The sequence below is a fragment of the Oryctolagus cuniculus genome, chromosome 1, assembly GCF_051225735.1.
Source record: "Oryctolagus cuniculus isolate XC-2025 breed Fujian yellow rabbit chromosome 1, ASM5122573v1, whole genome shotgun sequence".
NCBI lineage: Eukaryota > Metazoa > Chordata > Mammalia > Lagomorpha > Leporidae > Oryctolagus > Oryctolagus cuniculus.
Genome location: NC_142867.1, coordinates 236,494,554 through 236,510,676, shown reverse-complemented (window position 1 = coordinate 236,510,676; position 16,123 = coordinate 236,494,554). Strand labels below are relative to the sequence as shown.

The 16,123-nt window shown below is 69.1% G+C and overlaps 1 protein-coding gene across 2 annotated transcripts in view; it reads right to left on the bottom strand.

Moving 5' to 3' along the window:
- Positions 1–5,783: 5,783 nt before the first annotated feature.
- COL5A1 (collagen type V alpha 1 chain) overlaps positions 5,784–16,123 on the bottom strand; it is a 102,733-nt gene continuing 92,393 nt past the window's right edge. Inside the window, exons 64-66 of one of the 2 annotated variants that reach the window (XM_070066680.2) lie at positions 14,172–14,240; positions 11,070–11,303; positions 5,784–7,519 (exon numbers count right to left, since the gene is read on the bottom strand). In XM_070066680.2, coding sequence (XP_069922781.1) covers positions 7,373–7,519; positions 11,070–11,303; positions 14,172–14,240 — 450 coding nt within the window. In that variant the 3' untranslated portion in view covers positions 5,784–7,372. Of the gene's footprint in view, positions 7,520–11,069; positions 11,304–14,041; positions 14,111–14,171; positions 14,241–16,123 lie in introns of both variants that reach the window. The other variant, XM_070066679.2, reaches the window with a different exon arrangement.

Here is a 16,123-nt window from a genome sequence, read left to right as displayed (position 1 = left end):
GGAGCGTGCCAAAGGTCACCGCGCGCTGCCCGATTGTCCTCCAAGCTCCCTCCTGGTTTCCCCCTGCAGGGGCCTTCCTGGAAAACAGCAATCTGTGGACCCCGCCTTTCACACAGCGTGCGCTCGGAGTTCTGCTGACACGCGTGGGATGTCACAGCACACGGCCCAGGGGCCACAGGACATCCGTGTCACTCCTGCGTGGCCCTTCGCTGCCACGTCTACGCCCTCCGTGTCCGTGGTGGCTCCCGGGTGTGAGCTGACCCCTGTGCCCCTCAGACCACAGGGCCCAGCTGGGAGCTTTTCCTCCTGTGTGCCCGGGTCTCGCGCCTGCGCGCGTGGTCAGCGCGTCACCGGGTCTCGCGCCTGCGCGCGTGGTCAGCGCGTCACCGGGTCTCGCGCCTGCGCACGTGGTCAGCGTGTCACTGGGTCAGCGGGCTGTTGACAGCTTTTCCGACAGCTCCTTCGTGGATGTCCTCAGGCTGGCCTGCTGTCCCCGCTGGCTGCTGGTGCCGGGAGCCGGCCTCCCACGTGTGCTCCCGGCTTGGGACCTCACCGGGGAGGCCTCGCTCTCACCGCGGTTTGGAATCCCGGGTCTGCTGGATGTGGCCACTTAGGAAGCGCCCCCACCCCCACCCCATCTCACCCCGCGGCCTGTCTTTCCCTGCGGCTGCAGGCTCGGCTTTCCCCGGGGGCGGGCGCTGTGGGGTGGCGGGATAAGCCACTGCTAGGACGTCACACCCTGGCTCTGCGGATGCACCTGGGAGACAGCCGATAGTGGCCGAAGCCCCCGGGCCCTGCCACCCACGCGGGAGGCTTGGATGCAGCTCCTGGCTCCTGGCTTCCACCTGGCCAAGCCCTGAGTGTCGCAGGCATTTGGAGAGCGGACCAGTGAATGGAAGATCTCTCTCTCTCTCTTGCTCTCTCTCTCTCTCACTCTCTCTTGCTCTCTCTCTCTCTTGCTCTGTCGCTCTCTCTCTCGCTCTCGCTCTCTCTCACTCTCTCTCTCATCTCTCTGCCGTTCAGATGCACAAATCTTCAGGGAGGAAAGCAGTCCCTGTCTCGGGGCTTCACCCGCAGCCACATTGTCTGTCACAGCCCTCGCCCGGCTGGCAGGAGGGTTCACCCCGTGAGAGCCGTCGTCCAGTCTGCACCAAAGGCTGGGTGTCTACACACTTGGACGCGTGGCGCCTGAGTCGAGAACGGGGCACCCGTGCAGTGGGACTGGGAGACGTCCAAGGAACAGGGAAAGCACCTGTGGTGTGAGAGACGGGAAGGAAACCGGGCCCCAGGCAGGAGCAGAGGGCATGAGAGCAGCGTTAGCTTTAGAAGGCACTGACTGCACGGGTGCAAATGTGTGTCCGCTGCACCAAACATGGTGACACCCCAGGTGCACCCGAGTCCTACACCCTGCACAGAGACACCCCAGGTGCACCTGTGTCCTACACCCTGCACAGAGACACCCCAGATGCACCTGTGTCCCCTGCACCCAGCACAGAGACACCCCAGGTGCACCTGAGTCCTGCACCCTGCACAGAGACACCCCAAGTGCACCTGTGTCCTGCACCCAACACAGAGACACCGCAGGTGCACCTGTGTCCTGCACCCTGCACAGAGACACCCCAGGTGCACCTGTGTCCCCTGCACCCAGCACAGAGACACCCCAGGTGCACCTGAGTCCTGCACCCAACACAGAGACACCGCAGGTGCACCTGTGTCCTGCACCTTGCACAGAGACACCCCAGGTGCACCTGAGTCCCCCTGCACCCAGCACAGAGACACCCCAGGTACACCTGAGTCCCCCTGAACCCAGCACAGAGACACCCCAGGTGCACCTGAGTCCCCCTGAACCCAGCACAGAGACACCCCAGGTGCACCTGAGTCCTGCACCCTGCACAGAGACACCCCAGGTGCACCTGTGTCCCCTGCACCCAGCACAGAGACACCCCAGGTGCACCTGTGTCCTGCACCCAGCACAGAGACACCCCAAGTGCACCTGTGTCCAGCACCCAGCACAGAGACACCCCAGGTGCACCTGTGTCCCCTGCACCCTGCACAGAGACACCCCAGGTGCACCTGTGTCCACTACCCTGCACAGAGACACCCCAGGTTCACCTGAGTCCCCCTGCACCCAGCACAGAGACACCCCAGGTGTACTTGTGTCCCCCTACACCCTGCACAGAGACACCCCTGGTGCACCTGTGTCCCCCTGCACCCTGCACAGAGACACCCCAGGTGCACCTGAGTCCTGCACCCTGCACAGAGACACCCCTGGTGCACCTGTGTCCCCCTGCACCCAGCACAGAGACATCCCAGGTGTACTTGTGTCCTGCACCCAGCACAGAGACATCCCAGGTGCACCTGTGTCCCCCTGCACTCAGCAGGGGCCAGCATGCAGGTGAGCTGGCGTCCACCTCCTCACAAAAACACCTGACGTCCTGCTGGCCTGCGGGAAGTAGTTCTGGGTCTCTGTCCTCCGTGCCCATCCTCACTCCGGTGCCAGCTCCACACGCCTGGCCACTCACCTCTGTCCTCGGAGCTTTCCCTGGACGCCTGCCCGGTGCTCCTCAGGACAGCCTATGCCCAGGCCAGGTTCAAAGCCGTAGCCCCCGGTCCAGGCGGTGCCTGACTCCCTGCCCCCTCTCGTTATCCGACCACCGCGGTCTCAGGCGGCACAGAAGCAGCGCCCTCCTCCCTGGGAAAGGTGGAGACAGGCGGCCCGGGCGCCCCCGGCTGCGGCAGCACACACGCCCTGCTTGCCCCACCTCAGCAGCCCTGCAGGCCCCCTCTGCGCCCAGCCCCGCCTGGACCGAGACCCCCTGGGAACAGAGGCTGTCGGGGGTCCGTCTCTGTCTTTGCATTTGAAGGGGTTCCAGAGGAGCGTGGAATTCCACCTCGGGGACTCAGGGACGGGGACGCAGCTGTTCCCTGAAACGCAGCAGGTGTCTCCTTTCCAGGGTGGCTGCGCCGGTTTCCGGCAAAAGCACGCAGGAACATTCTAGAAATGGGAAACCTCGCTGCCTCAGGCTGCTGCCTTCCGGGTGGCTCTGGATGTGGCAAAGAGGGGCGGACACAGGCCAGCCCTCTCCCTTGCACGGGGGCTGCAGCCACCTCTCCGGAGCAGGCAGGACCCTGGGACTCAGAGCCCCGGCCCCGGCCCCTGGGGCTGCTCAGGCCCAGGGCACCCCCAGGGAGGCAAGAATCTAGCTTTGCAGGGCGACTGTCCCTGAGCCCAGGGTGGACGAGCAGGGGGCAGGGGCTCAGAGCCAGGTCATCTCCAGTGCTGGGTCAAGTCCACTGCTCCAGTTGTCCCCCCGACACACACAGCCTGCTGGGGACGCAGGGAGCCCAGGAGACGATGGTGAACCAGCGGCGCGCCCCCAGCCCTCCGGCCACTTGGCGTCCATGCCAGGCCCTTGTCACTCCTTCCCCCGGGCTCACCGCCTGCTGCTCCTCTCGTCTGTGAGATGGCCGGGCCCCAGGGACGACTCCCCTGTCACTTGGAGGGGTTTGGTGACCTCATAGGCACCACAGGTGTTGGACAGATGAGTGGATGGACGGGTGGAGGGGTGGATGGGTGGATGGACGGGTGGATGGGTGGATGGACAGGTGGATGGGTGGGTGGTATATGGGTGGGTGCTGGGTAGCACAGCTTCCTGGAGGTGGAAGGGGGTGTTGCGTTGAGGAAGGCAGTGCGCATCTCCAAGGGAAGCGTCCACACCCCATCCTCCCAGGCAGCCCAGGTTCAGGGCCAGCTCTGGGAGGCCAAGGGCCCTGATGACCACGGAGGGACCCCTGCCCCACAGCTGGACCTCAGGCTGGGGCACGCGTGGCCCCCTGCCTGCTTCCTCCCTCTCGGCCACGCCGAGGACACAGGGCACCAGCGCGAGAGGAAGGCGGCCCGGGGATGCAGGGAGTTTGAATCGGCCGCTTTCCTGTCCTTGGGGGCAGACGTGTGCTGTCGGCTCCCTCCCAGAGCGGGAAAACCAAAGGACCGCTCCTGGCGGGCATGGCACTCGGAATTTCACCCTGGGCTCGTGAGACGCACGGGGCTGCGGCCCTCGTCCCTGCTGGTGGCACTGTCCTCTTCACAGGGCGGGGGGCAGGGGGCTCACCCCTTCCAAGACTGAGTGAGAACCAGGCGCCCTGGCTCTCCCCCACCCCCTTTGAAGACCCAGCCCCGGTGTGGGCAGGCTTCGGTGGACGGTGGCACTTGTAATGTGTTGCTGGGGACCCGACAGCAGGGGTCGGGTGCCTGGGAGCCAGGGCCCTGGCCCAGCCCAGCCGCTCCGCTCCCATCCCTGCGACGGGAATCTACGGGGGAATGGTCACTTGTTGGATGCCAAGTCCTCCAGCCAGGCTGTGGCAGGTGCTGCTGTCAGCCAGGTCCTAGGGGTGGGGAAGCTGCACGGAGCAGCGAGCGGCTCTGCAAGGCAGCCCGCCACGGTCCCCTCCCGGGGAGCTCTGGTCGGGAGCCTGCGGCCTCGGTGGCTGCCCTCCTCCCCTTGCTGGGCCCCGGGGAGCTGGGTGTGCGGCTGCGCTGTGCAGCTGCACGGCAGAGGGGCTCAGTCCTGTCGGGACCTGCGGGGAGGGCTGTCCCCTTGTCCCCGGCTTCTCCCCTGGCCCAGCCTGTCCTGGACTTGACCCAGGGAGGAGAGGGCCCTGGCTGGTGGTGCAGCAGGGTCAAAAGCGGCTCCGTCCAGGTCTGGGGGCCGGGTGCTTCCTCTGTCCTGGTCGCCTCCTCTCGCCCAGTCCAGACGGGCGTCTGTGGATCTGTGCTGCCTGGCAGGTGCAGCCCCCGGCCGGCTGAGCAGTGTTCTCCCCACAAGCTGCCTGCGAGGGGGCCGGGGGCCGCGGGCTGTCACCTACCCGCTCCCTCCTAACCCTCCGGCAGGCGCCATCAGCTTCCTACCTGCGCGACTCCCGCCCCGTACCCACAGCTCCCCCCACGCCGCCACTGGCCTCTGCCTCCCACCACAGGGACCCCCTCCGACAAGCCTCTCTGCATTCCCGCGGACCCCGGCACCACCTCAGGTGTGCCGCTCGGACCCGTGCCGGCGCTTTCCGGAGCTGTGTCCCCGGAGCACCTTCTGGCCACAGCAGAGAACTGCAGACGGCGAGAGACGCGGCAGCCCCTGACCTGGGTCCTGGCCCCCCAGCCCCCGCCCCGTTCCCAGTGGCGCTGTGCCGAGCTGGTCTCTGTCCCATGACAGCTTCCCAAGGAGAGTAGAGCGTGGCCGCATAGCACTTCCCCATCATCCCCCAGGGCTGCGAACGCCAGGTGTCCAACAAGGCTGCGGTGTGCTGGGGTCTGGGTGACCAGGGCCCGCAGCTCTCTCCCCTGCAGCACGGCCCCGCCCCAGATTGGCCCAGGTCGGCAGGTTAGCAGCCTCCCTTCCCAGGGCCAGCTCCGCACAGTCCGGGGTCACTGGACCGGCAGTGACCACCCTGCGCGTGCATCAGAGTGACCCGGAGGCCTGGGTGAACCACAGCCTGCAGGGCCACCCCGCGGAGCCGCTGTGGGGCGCGGGACTCGGCACGTCTCGGCAGGAGGCGTAGGTCACAAGGCACTGGCTCCAGGTCGGCCGCTGGGGCGAGACGCCCCTGTGCAGCACTCACGAGGGCCGGGGGTCTGCTCCCGCCACACAGAGGAGGGGCAGCTCGGGCAGGCTCCGGACGTCGCTCCAGCAGCTGGGGACCCCGGGCGGCTGTGACAAGGGCAGCATTTACCTTCGGGGTGCAGTCGCTGTGTGGGGGAGGGGAACAAAGCAGGCCCAGAGTCGCTGTGCAAATATAAGTCATTTTATTGCAGAATACCGTAGCTACAGTGGTCTGGAGAGCGCGGGTACAAACCACAAGGACTCGGGGACCCACGGCAGAGGAGGGGACAGACGAGAGGGCGCCTGGGGCGGGCGAGAGGCGGGGCAGAACCACATGACCTAGGCAGGGCCCACGGGGCGGCGCAGCCCTCGCGATGGCTTGTCCGGCGGGAGATGAGGGCGGCCGGCACTGCGCACGCTGGCCTCGGGCTCTTGGGGGAGGGGGCCGTTCTTTGGCAAGGGAGCCAGGCTTGCTCTTTGCGGAGCTTGGTGCCCAGCGCCACAGGTCTCAGAAGCCGGAGCCACGTGCCGGGGGGCGGGAGGACAGCACCAGAGGGGACAGCTCGCTCCCAGGGGGCCCAGCTGCTTGTCCCAAGGTGGAAGGCGGGCAGCTTTTCACAGTAAAGGGGCCGCCTGGGGTCCTCCGGCCCCCGACCCCAGGCACTTGCGGTGGAAATCCAGGTGGCCCGTGCCGGGAGGCAGCCCCAGGCAGCCCCACGGAGACTCCAGGGTTCACTGGGCTCTTCTGCCTCTTGCCCAGGCCACAGCGCGGGCAGCGTGGCCCCGGCTCCATCTCAGTTCTTGGAACAAACGGAAGTTAGCACCACAGACCTTCGGCAACCAGCAGTCTGCCATGGGCGCACCGCGGACCGTGCGGGGAGGGAGGGTCTCTGCATCTGGGGGTGTGGGCGTTTGCACGTCAAGGCCCCGCCGGCTGTGCCATGGCCCGGGGCTGGCAAGAGCCGAGGACAGGAGCGCAGGCACGGCCAGGCACCCCCGTGCGGCCGCCGGGGGTCAGGAGATAGCACCGCAGACGTGGGAGGGAGCACCGGTGTGCGTCTCGCTGTCACGCACGGGTGGACAGGGAGGCACCTGCACCCAGAAGCCGCCCCGTGGAGCTTGGCCGGCACGCGCCGCTTCTGTCTCCTCCCCACCAAACCAAAGTCTGGAGCGAACCAGGGGCTGATGTGCGGGGGGGCTCCGGCCCAGCGTTGTCCACGGGGCGGGGGCGTCCCACCCCTGAGGCCTCGCCCCGTGTGCCGGCCCCCATGCACAAGTCAGAGACAGGCACACGTAACACGTATGACAACACAATACAAATATTTACTCACAACTCACAAAAACATAAGCACCGTGGGTCCACGGGAGAGGCTCCCGCCGGACCGTGGGGGGGGCTTTGGTGGCACCGGCTGACCTCGGCGAGGCCCGCCCAGGACACTTTTGGAAGGTAAGGGAAACGCACATCTTCAAGTCGAATTGAGGAGGAAGTGAGATCCAGAGACGGCGGCCCCAGCCCCGCCCGCGCCCAGTCCCCGGCGGAGGCGGAGCGGGCGCCGCGGCTCCCTTGCCTGTGGCGCGCGGTGTAGACGGGGCGGCCGTGGCCCCCGGGCGGCTGTGGTGCGGCTAGGTCATGTGATTCGGCTCCGGGGTGGGGGCACGGCTCTCTCCCTCGTGCTCTGTCTGGGCCTGGGGTCCGGGCGCCGCCAGAGCGGGGCGGGAGTGGGGGCGGGCGTGCTGAGGTCACGAGGTTGCTCTCTGGAGACCGGCTGGGGCTCCTAGCCCATGAAGCACGCCGGCCCCACCTCAAATCCGAATTTCTGTGTGGCTTCACCAAAGTCGTTGAACATGATGTCCACGATGGGCAGCTGCTCCACCTTCGGGGTGTCCAGCTCCAGCACCGTCTTCTGGTAGCCCTTCCTGGCCTGCGGAGGGGGAGGGGGCGGGGTGAGGGGACACCAGGGCCGCTGGGGGGGGGCAGGGGTCACCGCCCCTCCCCCACCTGCCCAGACTGCGCGCCCAGACCCTTCCCTGCCTGGGACACCGCCCGCGACCCCAGGACCGGCTGTGGAGGACGGGGGCCCACGCCGGATTCACATGAGGGGGTCTTTTCCCAAATGGACCAATCCCGGGATGCCGACAGTGGCGGGTATGGACACAAGTGGGGGCCCCTCCCATACGCAGGGGCAGGAGGCACCGGAGCCTTCCACAGAGGCGTACGCGGCAAACGACGCAGGGAGCCCGGTACCCGTGCTGGCCCGAGGACGGGACCTCAGCCCCACCTTGCCAAGGGAGGGGTGGGGTGGGGGGTGGGGCAGGCCTCGGGTGACAGAAGCTTCCTGGGAGGGGTCTCCTCCGGGTCCTGGGGCGCCTGGGTCCCCAAGGCCAAGAGCTGAGATCCTCTGTCAGCGAGGCCCGGGACGGCGCCCCCATTCCCTCGGGACAGCCCCGATTCTGCCCCCCACCCCCGCCCGCAGCTGGATCTGGGCCTCCCTGCGCTGCCCGCCTCCCTGCAGAAATCATCCAATGGAAGAGCAGGGAGGAGCCGGCGTGGGGGCCGGGGCTCCCAATGCCAGAGCTGCTCAGGGCCCTGCTGTGCGTCAGGCCAGGCCTCCCGAGGCCGCTGGAGGGGTGAGGAGGTGGGGCCCTGCTGGCCCACTCCGGGGCTGGCAGCCCCTGCTTGGGGCCCGGGGTCATGGCTCCTGGAACGGACCCACACAGACTCGAGCCAGGCCTCCCGGCCGAGCCGCCTGCACACGTCCGACCCGGGAAAGCTGTGGCATCCTGGGCGGGATTCACGCAGGGTCACAGCGAGGGCGTGAGGACTCAGCCCCCCCCTGCAGCAGGGGCTCCCCAGCTTCCCAGAGGGACCCCTGCCCCCGCCCGGCCCGTGCTCCCGCCAGGCACCCCAGACCTGAGGGCGTCCCCTCTGTGCCGCGGGGCAGGGGGACAGCACAGCCGGGACTCGCATCCCTGGAGCAGCGGCCGCTCCCTGCGCAGCCCCACCTGCCCCTCAGCCTCAGGCTGGGCTTCGGAACCCGCGCCGTGGGAAGCCGGGGCCCCAGCCGGTTCTGGTGGCCCAGGTTCGCTGTCTGCGTCCCAGGGGGCACCGGGTGGCCCGGGACCTCTACAGTACAAATGCTGATGGCCACCCGCAGGCAGAGTTTCGGGGAAGCCAGCGCCCTGTGACCGGCCTGGCTGGGGGCTCCCCTGAGCTGCAGGGGAGGGCGGGCTGGACAGTGAGGGTGCGGCTGGAGGCCACCTCTGCCGTCCATTCCCCGTCTCCTTGGGCCTTGGGCCAGGAAGTGAGCAAATCAGAGTCCCCCATCGGCAGTGCCGGCACCCTGTGACCTGGGTGGCGGCAGAGCATCGGTCTCTGCCGCCCCGGGGACCGGAGGTGACGACTGAGCCGGCGGTGATTTCCCAGGACTGATGGGGCCCGTCTGTTCCCGTTAGCAGAGCGCTTAGCGAGGGGCGGAGGGAAGCAGGTGCCGCTCGCGCTCCGACACCCCGTTATTCCCGGGCATAAATAACCATTACGGCTGGCGGTGGCCCCGGGAGGCGCCCGGAGCGGTGCAGACGAGGGGATCTGCACGGCGCAGCCCTCCCCGCTCCCGCCCGGTGATTTGTGCTTCTCCGTGGGCCGGGCCTGTGCGGCCTCAGGGCGCCCGCGCCAGAGTTCCAATTTCTCGGCTGTTATTACCGAATGAACTGGGCGGCCTCCTGGCGCTGGGCAACCCGGTGATTAATGGGGGTCGTGCCTCCCCCAGCTGTGGCTGCACTTGCCAGGAGTTGGGGCGAGCGGGGCCCGGGCCGGCGCGGCTGCACCAGGCTGCAGGCGGCTCCCCGCGGACGCCCCGGCCCTGCCTCCACCTGCCTGCTGCTGACCCCATGTTCCTGCCGGCCGGCCGGGCAGCCGCCCGCCTTCTCAAAGAACCTCTTCCTTCCAGAATTCACCCCATTCTGGGGTCGGAGCCCCGGGCCGGAGTCCAGCCCGGATGGTCCCACAATGCCAAGGGTGCCCCTGCGTCCCGAGATGCACAAAGACCCCCCAGAGCCGGGGGGTGACCGCTGGGGGCGGCGGCGAGAGCACGGAGCTTCTCCGATCTGCGCGGTGGCTTTGTGGTGGAGAACGGCCGGACCGGGTGGCGGGCGGCCAAGTCCAGAATCGGCGTGGGCTGTCCCACCCGGGCAGGGGCCATGGCTGTCAGGGCGCGGGCAGGGATGCGGCTGGGGACGGCTCTGCCGCCGAGCCCGCTGGCCCCCGTGTCGGCACTGCCCAGGTTGGCACCCGAGGGTGACTGCTGGACATGCCTGGGCCCTCCCGGTTCTGTGGCTGGGACGAGGGGAGGGCACTTTAAGAGAAATGGGGGCAGGGTGCCGCGGCGCAGGCAGTGCAGCCCCCTGGGGACCCCCGCACCCTGCGGGGAGGTGCTGGCTTCAGCCCCAGCCCCTCTGCTCTCCACCCGGTTTCCTGCGAGCGCTCCTGGGAGCCTTCAAGTCCTTGGGTTCCCGCCACTCACAGAGACCCAGGCAGGGTCCCTGGCTCCGGGCTTGGGTCCGGTCCTGGCCTGGCTGCTGTGGGCGTTTCGGGAGTGAACCAGCTCCCTGTTAACCCACAAAGCTGCCCCTGGGGGCAGTGAGAAAGAGACCCCGCCCTAGGAGAGGGGGCAGGGCAGGGGGGGGCAGGGCCGGCAGCAGCCCCAGGCCTGGGTCAGGGTCAGGGTCAGCGTGGCCTCTGCATTCCTGCCAGGCTGAGCCCCACTCTGTAGAAACCTGGGTGGCTGTGGCCAGGCTGGACAGCACCAGGTCCCCCCGGAGGAGGGAAGGAAGCAGCCCTCGAGTCCGGCCCAGCTCCACCGGGCACAGAACTCCTGGCAGGGGATGTGTCGCGTGCTCAGGGACTCCCCCAGGTGTGACCAGCTTGGGGTGGCGGCCAGGGGCAGGGGGAGCCTAAGGGACCCAGGGGTCTGAGTGGCCTAGAAATCCACGTGGAGGGGTCCTGCGTGGAGCCGGGGGCGAGGGCCTGCCTGGCCCACTGGCCAAGCTGTTTTCATAGGGGCTCCCACCCAGACCAGGGCTCAGCGCAGGCCGGCCCTGGACGCTGGGCCTGGGCTGGGGTAAGCGGAAGGGGTGGAGCGGACACCGGCCCCACCCCTGTGGGCGCTGGCCTGGGGGAGGGGCCGGCAGAGTGGAGAGCAGGGTTCTGATGTTGGCTGCGGCGCTGGGAGCCAGGGAGACCTGCCAGGGTCTCAGCAGAACCGGCCCCCCGCCCCGACATGCGGACACACGGCTGACCCGGGCCGGGGTGGGGGTGCCACGTCCAGCCCCTGTCCCACGGGAGCTGCTGTGACGCCATGTTCTCAGGAGCAGGTTCACTCTGGCTGCCCTGGCTCTGCCCGCTCCAGGCTGAGCCGCCCGGGGCAGGCGCCTCGCGGGGGTCCCGGGGGGGGGGGCGCCCGGGGCAACACTCACAGCGCAGCCGTCCACCAGGGCGCGGATGTAGGGGTTGTTGTCGTGGGACATCTCCTCATCGTTGGAGCCCAGGAAGCGCATGGCCCTGTCGTAGCTGCCCGTGGCGGCGTCCTGCCAGGCCACCGACTGGTAGCAGTGGTAGGTGACGTTCTGGTAGGCGGAGGCACTCAGCAGCCGCAGGAAGGTCATCTGCACCACGCCCACGGGGGTGCCCTCCGCGTCCACGTAGGAGAGCTGGGGGCGGGCAAGGTGGGGCTCAGCCGGGCAGATGGGTCCCGCACTGCCCGGACTCACCGCACCCAGCCCCGCACCATGGTTCCCCCAAACTGAACCAGGACCCACACCTGGTCTCCTGCGGATTCAAATACTCCTCCCCCTCCTCCCTGGCTGGCTAGCCCCTCCAGGCTGGTTCCTCCAGGAAGCCCGCCAGGGTTAGGTGTTCCTGCACCTGATCCGCCCCCCTCGCCCTCTTCCCTGTGCAGGCGGTGAATCCCCGCTCACTGCCAGGCCCCGGCGCCTACTCCAGAGGCTGGCGAGCTTGAGCGAGTCTGCTTTGTGGCTGACTTGTGGCCTCTCAGAGGCAGCAGCCCAGCGGCCCCGGGGCCAGCGGCCACTTGCAGCACCCACAGCAGCTGCCTGCCCAGTGAACCCGCCTGACTCCCCTCCCCCCGCTTCTGCCTGGGACGTGGTGCTGGCCTCTGCCGTGCCTGAGTGCGGCTGTCAGGTCTCCGGCGTCCAGGCAGTGGGCACCACCCTGACACGGGAGCTCTCCCACAGCGGCCCCGACAGCCTGGGACGCAGGCTCTGCACGCCCATGGGGCTGGGTTCCCTGGGGCCTCCCCTCCCCCGCTCTGTGACCCCCCGTGGTGGTGCTGAGGGGGTGACAGGCAGGAATGATCAGGGCGATGCAGACGGCTGGGTGACAGGGGCCCCCTGGAGACGCAGGGGGCCCTGGGGGTGGCCTCTGGCCTCGCCACGAGAGAGAGGCCACGTCTGCCTGTGCAGTGCTGGGCCCGGGGCTCCATTAGCTCGGCCTTGGCCCTGTCAGAGGCAGCCCTGGAGCCGGTGGACCTGCCTGCCCGTCACTGGAAGCCCACCCTCCACGCGGATGCACCACGTCTCAGCGGCTTCCCCAGCGTCCCCGGCTAGGGGTCAACAGCTGGGCCCTGAGCTCGGCCAGGCATGGGGCCGGGGGCCCGGCGGGGAGGTCTCAGCCTCTGCATCTCTTTCGCAAGTGCAAGTGGTTCCCACCCTGTGGGGTGGGGCCCCGTGCCCCACCCACCCCCGTGTCCAGCCCCAAAGACGACAGCTCTGCCGGCTAGAGTGGCTGCACACGGGGCAGGGGCGGGGCGGGGGCCACCACCGTGCCACCTGCTACCGCTAGAGCGAGCCAGGAGCCCAAGCCCCCGGCACACACGGTGCCGTCGGGCACAGCAATGGCGTCACCGTCGGAGCCTGCGGAAGGAACGGATACCAACCAGCGGCCGGGCCATCGGGCTCCTCCAGGAGGACGTGTGACTGACTCGAGAGGGGGACGCGTGCCGGAGAGGCCAGCGGGCGGCACCGGACACAGAAGGACCTGAAGGGCCTGGCGGTGGGGAGCCCCGGGCCCCGGGATGAGGGTCCTGCCCGGCAGAGGGCGCTCGGCAGGAAGCACGGCTTCCAGGGGGTCGCCCGGCCTCCCCGGCTTCCCCAGGGGACCCTCCGAGTGCCTCCTGTCCACTTGGGGTATCACAGACAGCTGGAGCACACGGCCGGCCCCCAAGTCCCAGGGACAGGGCTGTCCCCGTGGCTCATCAGCTGAAACAGGACAGAGGCGGAGGTGGGCCGCCACACCCCTGCCTCTGGGCCGGGAACGTGGGCTTGGGGCACCAGAGGCCTGTTTGGAGCCGGGTCCTCCAGGAGGAGGGGAGGCGGTGACCGCGGGAGCACAGAGGGGGCCGGCCGCCTCCCAGGGGGAGGGGCTCATTCTCTACCTGACCCCGCCCACTCCCCTCCCGGAGGGCTGTGTCTCAGGTCCTTCTGTGTGCCGGCAGCTCAGGTGTGAGGACAGCACAGGTGAGGCGGGAGAGGTGGGGAGAGGCGGGGAGAGAGGCAGGGAGAGGCGGGGAGAGAGGCACACTCAGTCCCCGGCAGGAAACAGCAGAGGAAGCCGGGGGAAGGCGGCCCCGGCCGGCGCAGGGCGCGGGGCATCAGTAGCGCAGCAGGTGCAACCCCGAGGGCCAGCGGTGCTGCAGGCCAGGGCGCGGGGGGCAGCAGAGGTGGGGACAAGCGGAGGAGCCCTGGCTCTCGGGGGATGCGTGGCCTCTGTGCCCACCCAGAGAGGCTGGGGCTGGCACCCGGGGGCCGCGCTGCCGGTGACGGCCGGGCTGGGGGCCGGGGAACCCAGAGCTGCCTCCTGGGCTCGTGTCGGCAGCGTGCGGAGGGACAGAGGAAGGGACGCACGGGCTCCACACGGCCCCCGCGCCGTGGCCCACAATCCGGCCTCAACCTGCCAGCAGGAAGCCGAGGACTTCCGCTCTGCACCCACGATCGGAGGCGCCGCGTGCGCATCGTGGACGCGGCCAAGGCCTCACTCGCATGGGGAAGTCCAGCCCGGCTCTCGCAGGGAGTGACCCCGGTGGGTCCTTCCGAGGGGAGGCCACGCCTTTTCATCTCGGGGTGCCCATTTTGTCAGACGCGCTCCCCGGAAGTTAGAGACCCAGCCACGTGGGGCACAGGTCCCCACAAGCCCTCTCCCCATTCCTAGAGTCTCTGACCTCAAGTCCCGTGCTCTGGTGTGGGGCTCTCCCCAGCCGTCAACCGAAAACCAGGGTGGGCAGGGGCTCTGGTCAGGTGGTGCTGGGGGGCGGAGCAAGGCCCCCACACCCTCGCGGAGCCCTGCTGTCACGTGACGGGCAGCGGTCCAGCCAAGGGGAGCAGCAGGCGTGGCCGGGCATGCAGAGCCGTGCGGCAGCCCAGGGACCACTCACCAGCGCGCCTCGCTTGTACTGACTATACCAGGTGGAAGGCTGCTCTTTGGGCCAGCGGGCCATTTTACTCTGCAAGATACGAGACGGGCAGCTTGAAACCACACCGCAGGGGACCCGGAGGCCACCTTACCAGCTTCCCGCGCTTGAATTCACTGAACCAGGAGCCTGGGTTTTCCTTGGGCCAAGCAGTGATCCTGGCCTGCACGAGGAGCGGCGGGCGCGGGCAGGGGAGAGAAACAGAGAGGGAGAGGGTTACGGGGTTACTTGTCCTCCCCTGCCCCAGGCCCGCCCGTGCTGCCCGGCCGGGGACACGGCCCCGGGGTGACTGCCCAGGGCTGTGGGTGCTGGGGGCAGGGACACAGCCTCCGGGGTGACTGCCCAGGGCTGTGGGTGCTGGGGGCAGGGACACGGCCCCGGGGTGACTGCCCAGGGCTGTGGGTGCTGGGGGCAGGGACACGGCCCCGGGGTGACTGCCCAGGGCTGTGGGTGCTGGGGGCAGGGACACAGCCTCTGGGGTGACTGCCCAGGGCTGTGGGTGCTGGGGGCAGGGACACAGCCCCCGGGGTGACTGCCCAGGGCTGTGGGTGCTGGGGGCGGGACACGGCCCCCAGGGTGACTGCCCAGGGCTGTGGGTGCTGGGGGTGGGGACACAGCCCCTGGGGTGACTGCCCAGGGCTGTGGGTGCTGGGGGAGCCGCCAGCAAGGGGTGGAGGAGGAGAGACGAGGTTTGCTCATGGGCAGGGACATGTGTGTGCGTGTGCTGGGGGGAGGCAGGGTCTTCCCAGGGACCCCCCAGTGCCTCTGGGAACTGCAGGGCAGAGCCCACCCCCTCATTACAGCGGCCGAGCGCGTCCGCCCCTCTAAGAAGGGGACCGTGAGGCGCCGGCTGCAGGCAGGGATGGGCACCGCGGCTGTAGGTGGGGGTGGGGAGCCGCTGGGCTCAGCCTGGGCCCAGCCTGGGTCCCGGATCCCATGGGGGCGTCTCTGCTTGCGACCCAGGCCCCGAGCGCTCACAGTGAGCGGGCAGGGGTCTGCTTCCTTGCTGGCTCCCCTCGCCTCCCCTTCCGGGCTGGCCTGGTGCCCGAGCAGCTGGACGGGGCCACTGCAGGAGGAGGGGCGCCTGGTCGGCCTCCCGGCCCAGCCCCACTCGACTCCAAACAGCTGCTGCCAATCAGGTTCCGATCCCGGGGTGGGGGGTGGGGAACAGGGCAGGCCTGGGGTCATCCCTGGCTCCCGCTTCCGACTCCTCCGGGTCCAAGGAGGCTGGGGCCCCCCTTGCCCGTGGGTGGACTGGCCACCGGGGCCCCAGGCCGCGGAGTGGCAAGCAGCCGCCCGGCCGCCAGGAAAGCCTGGCTCTGGGGATTCCCCAGCAGAGGCCAGAGGGCCGCAGGACAAGGAGAAGCCCCTTCCTGGCCGCCTCTGGCTCTGGGCCTCCACGCGGGAGGAAGTAGAATCCGTGACCTTGCCTGTGGCGTGGGGGCCGTGGCTGGGAATGCAGGACAGAAAGCAACTGCGGGGGAGCAGGGCCCCCACGGATCTCGCGTCCCCCCCACCCCGCTCAGCTCGGGCCGCCTCCAGCTGGGCGTGGCCCCGGCAGTGCCGCCTCCAGCCACCTTTACGGTGTGACTACGGTGTGACTACGGTGTGACTCAGGGACCAGCAGGCCGGGGCCCGGGGCAGGCTCAGTGGCTCCTGTAGGAGCCGCTCTCTCGGGGGCAGGGCCGTTTGCACGCGGGGGCAGCACACGGGCGCTGGGCCGGCCCCACACTGCACGGTGGGGTCCAAACGTGACGGGGTGGTGACAAGAACCAGCCACCCAGGCCGGCGCCGTGGCACCGCACATAAAGCCGCCACCTGCCACGCCGGCATCCAGTATGGGCGCAGGTTCTAGTCCCGGCTGCTCCACTTCCGGTCCAGCTCCCTGCTGTGGCCTGGGAAAGCAGTGGAGGGTGGCCCAGGTGCTCGGGCCCCTGCACCTGCGTGGGAGACCCGGATGGAGCTCCTGGCTCCTGGCCCAGCTCCGGCCGTTGCTGCCATTTGGGGAGTGAACTAGCAGATGGACTCTCTCTCTCTCTCTCTCTC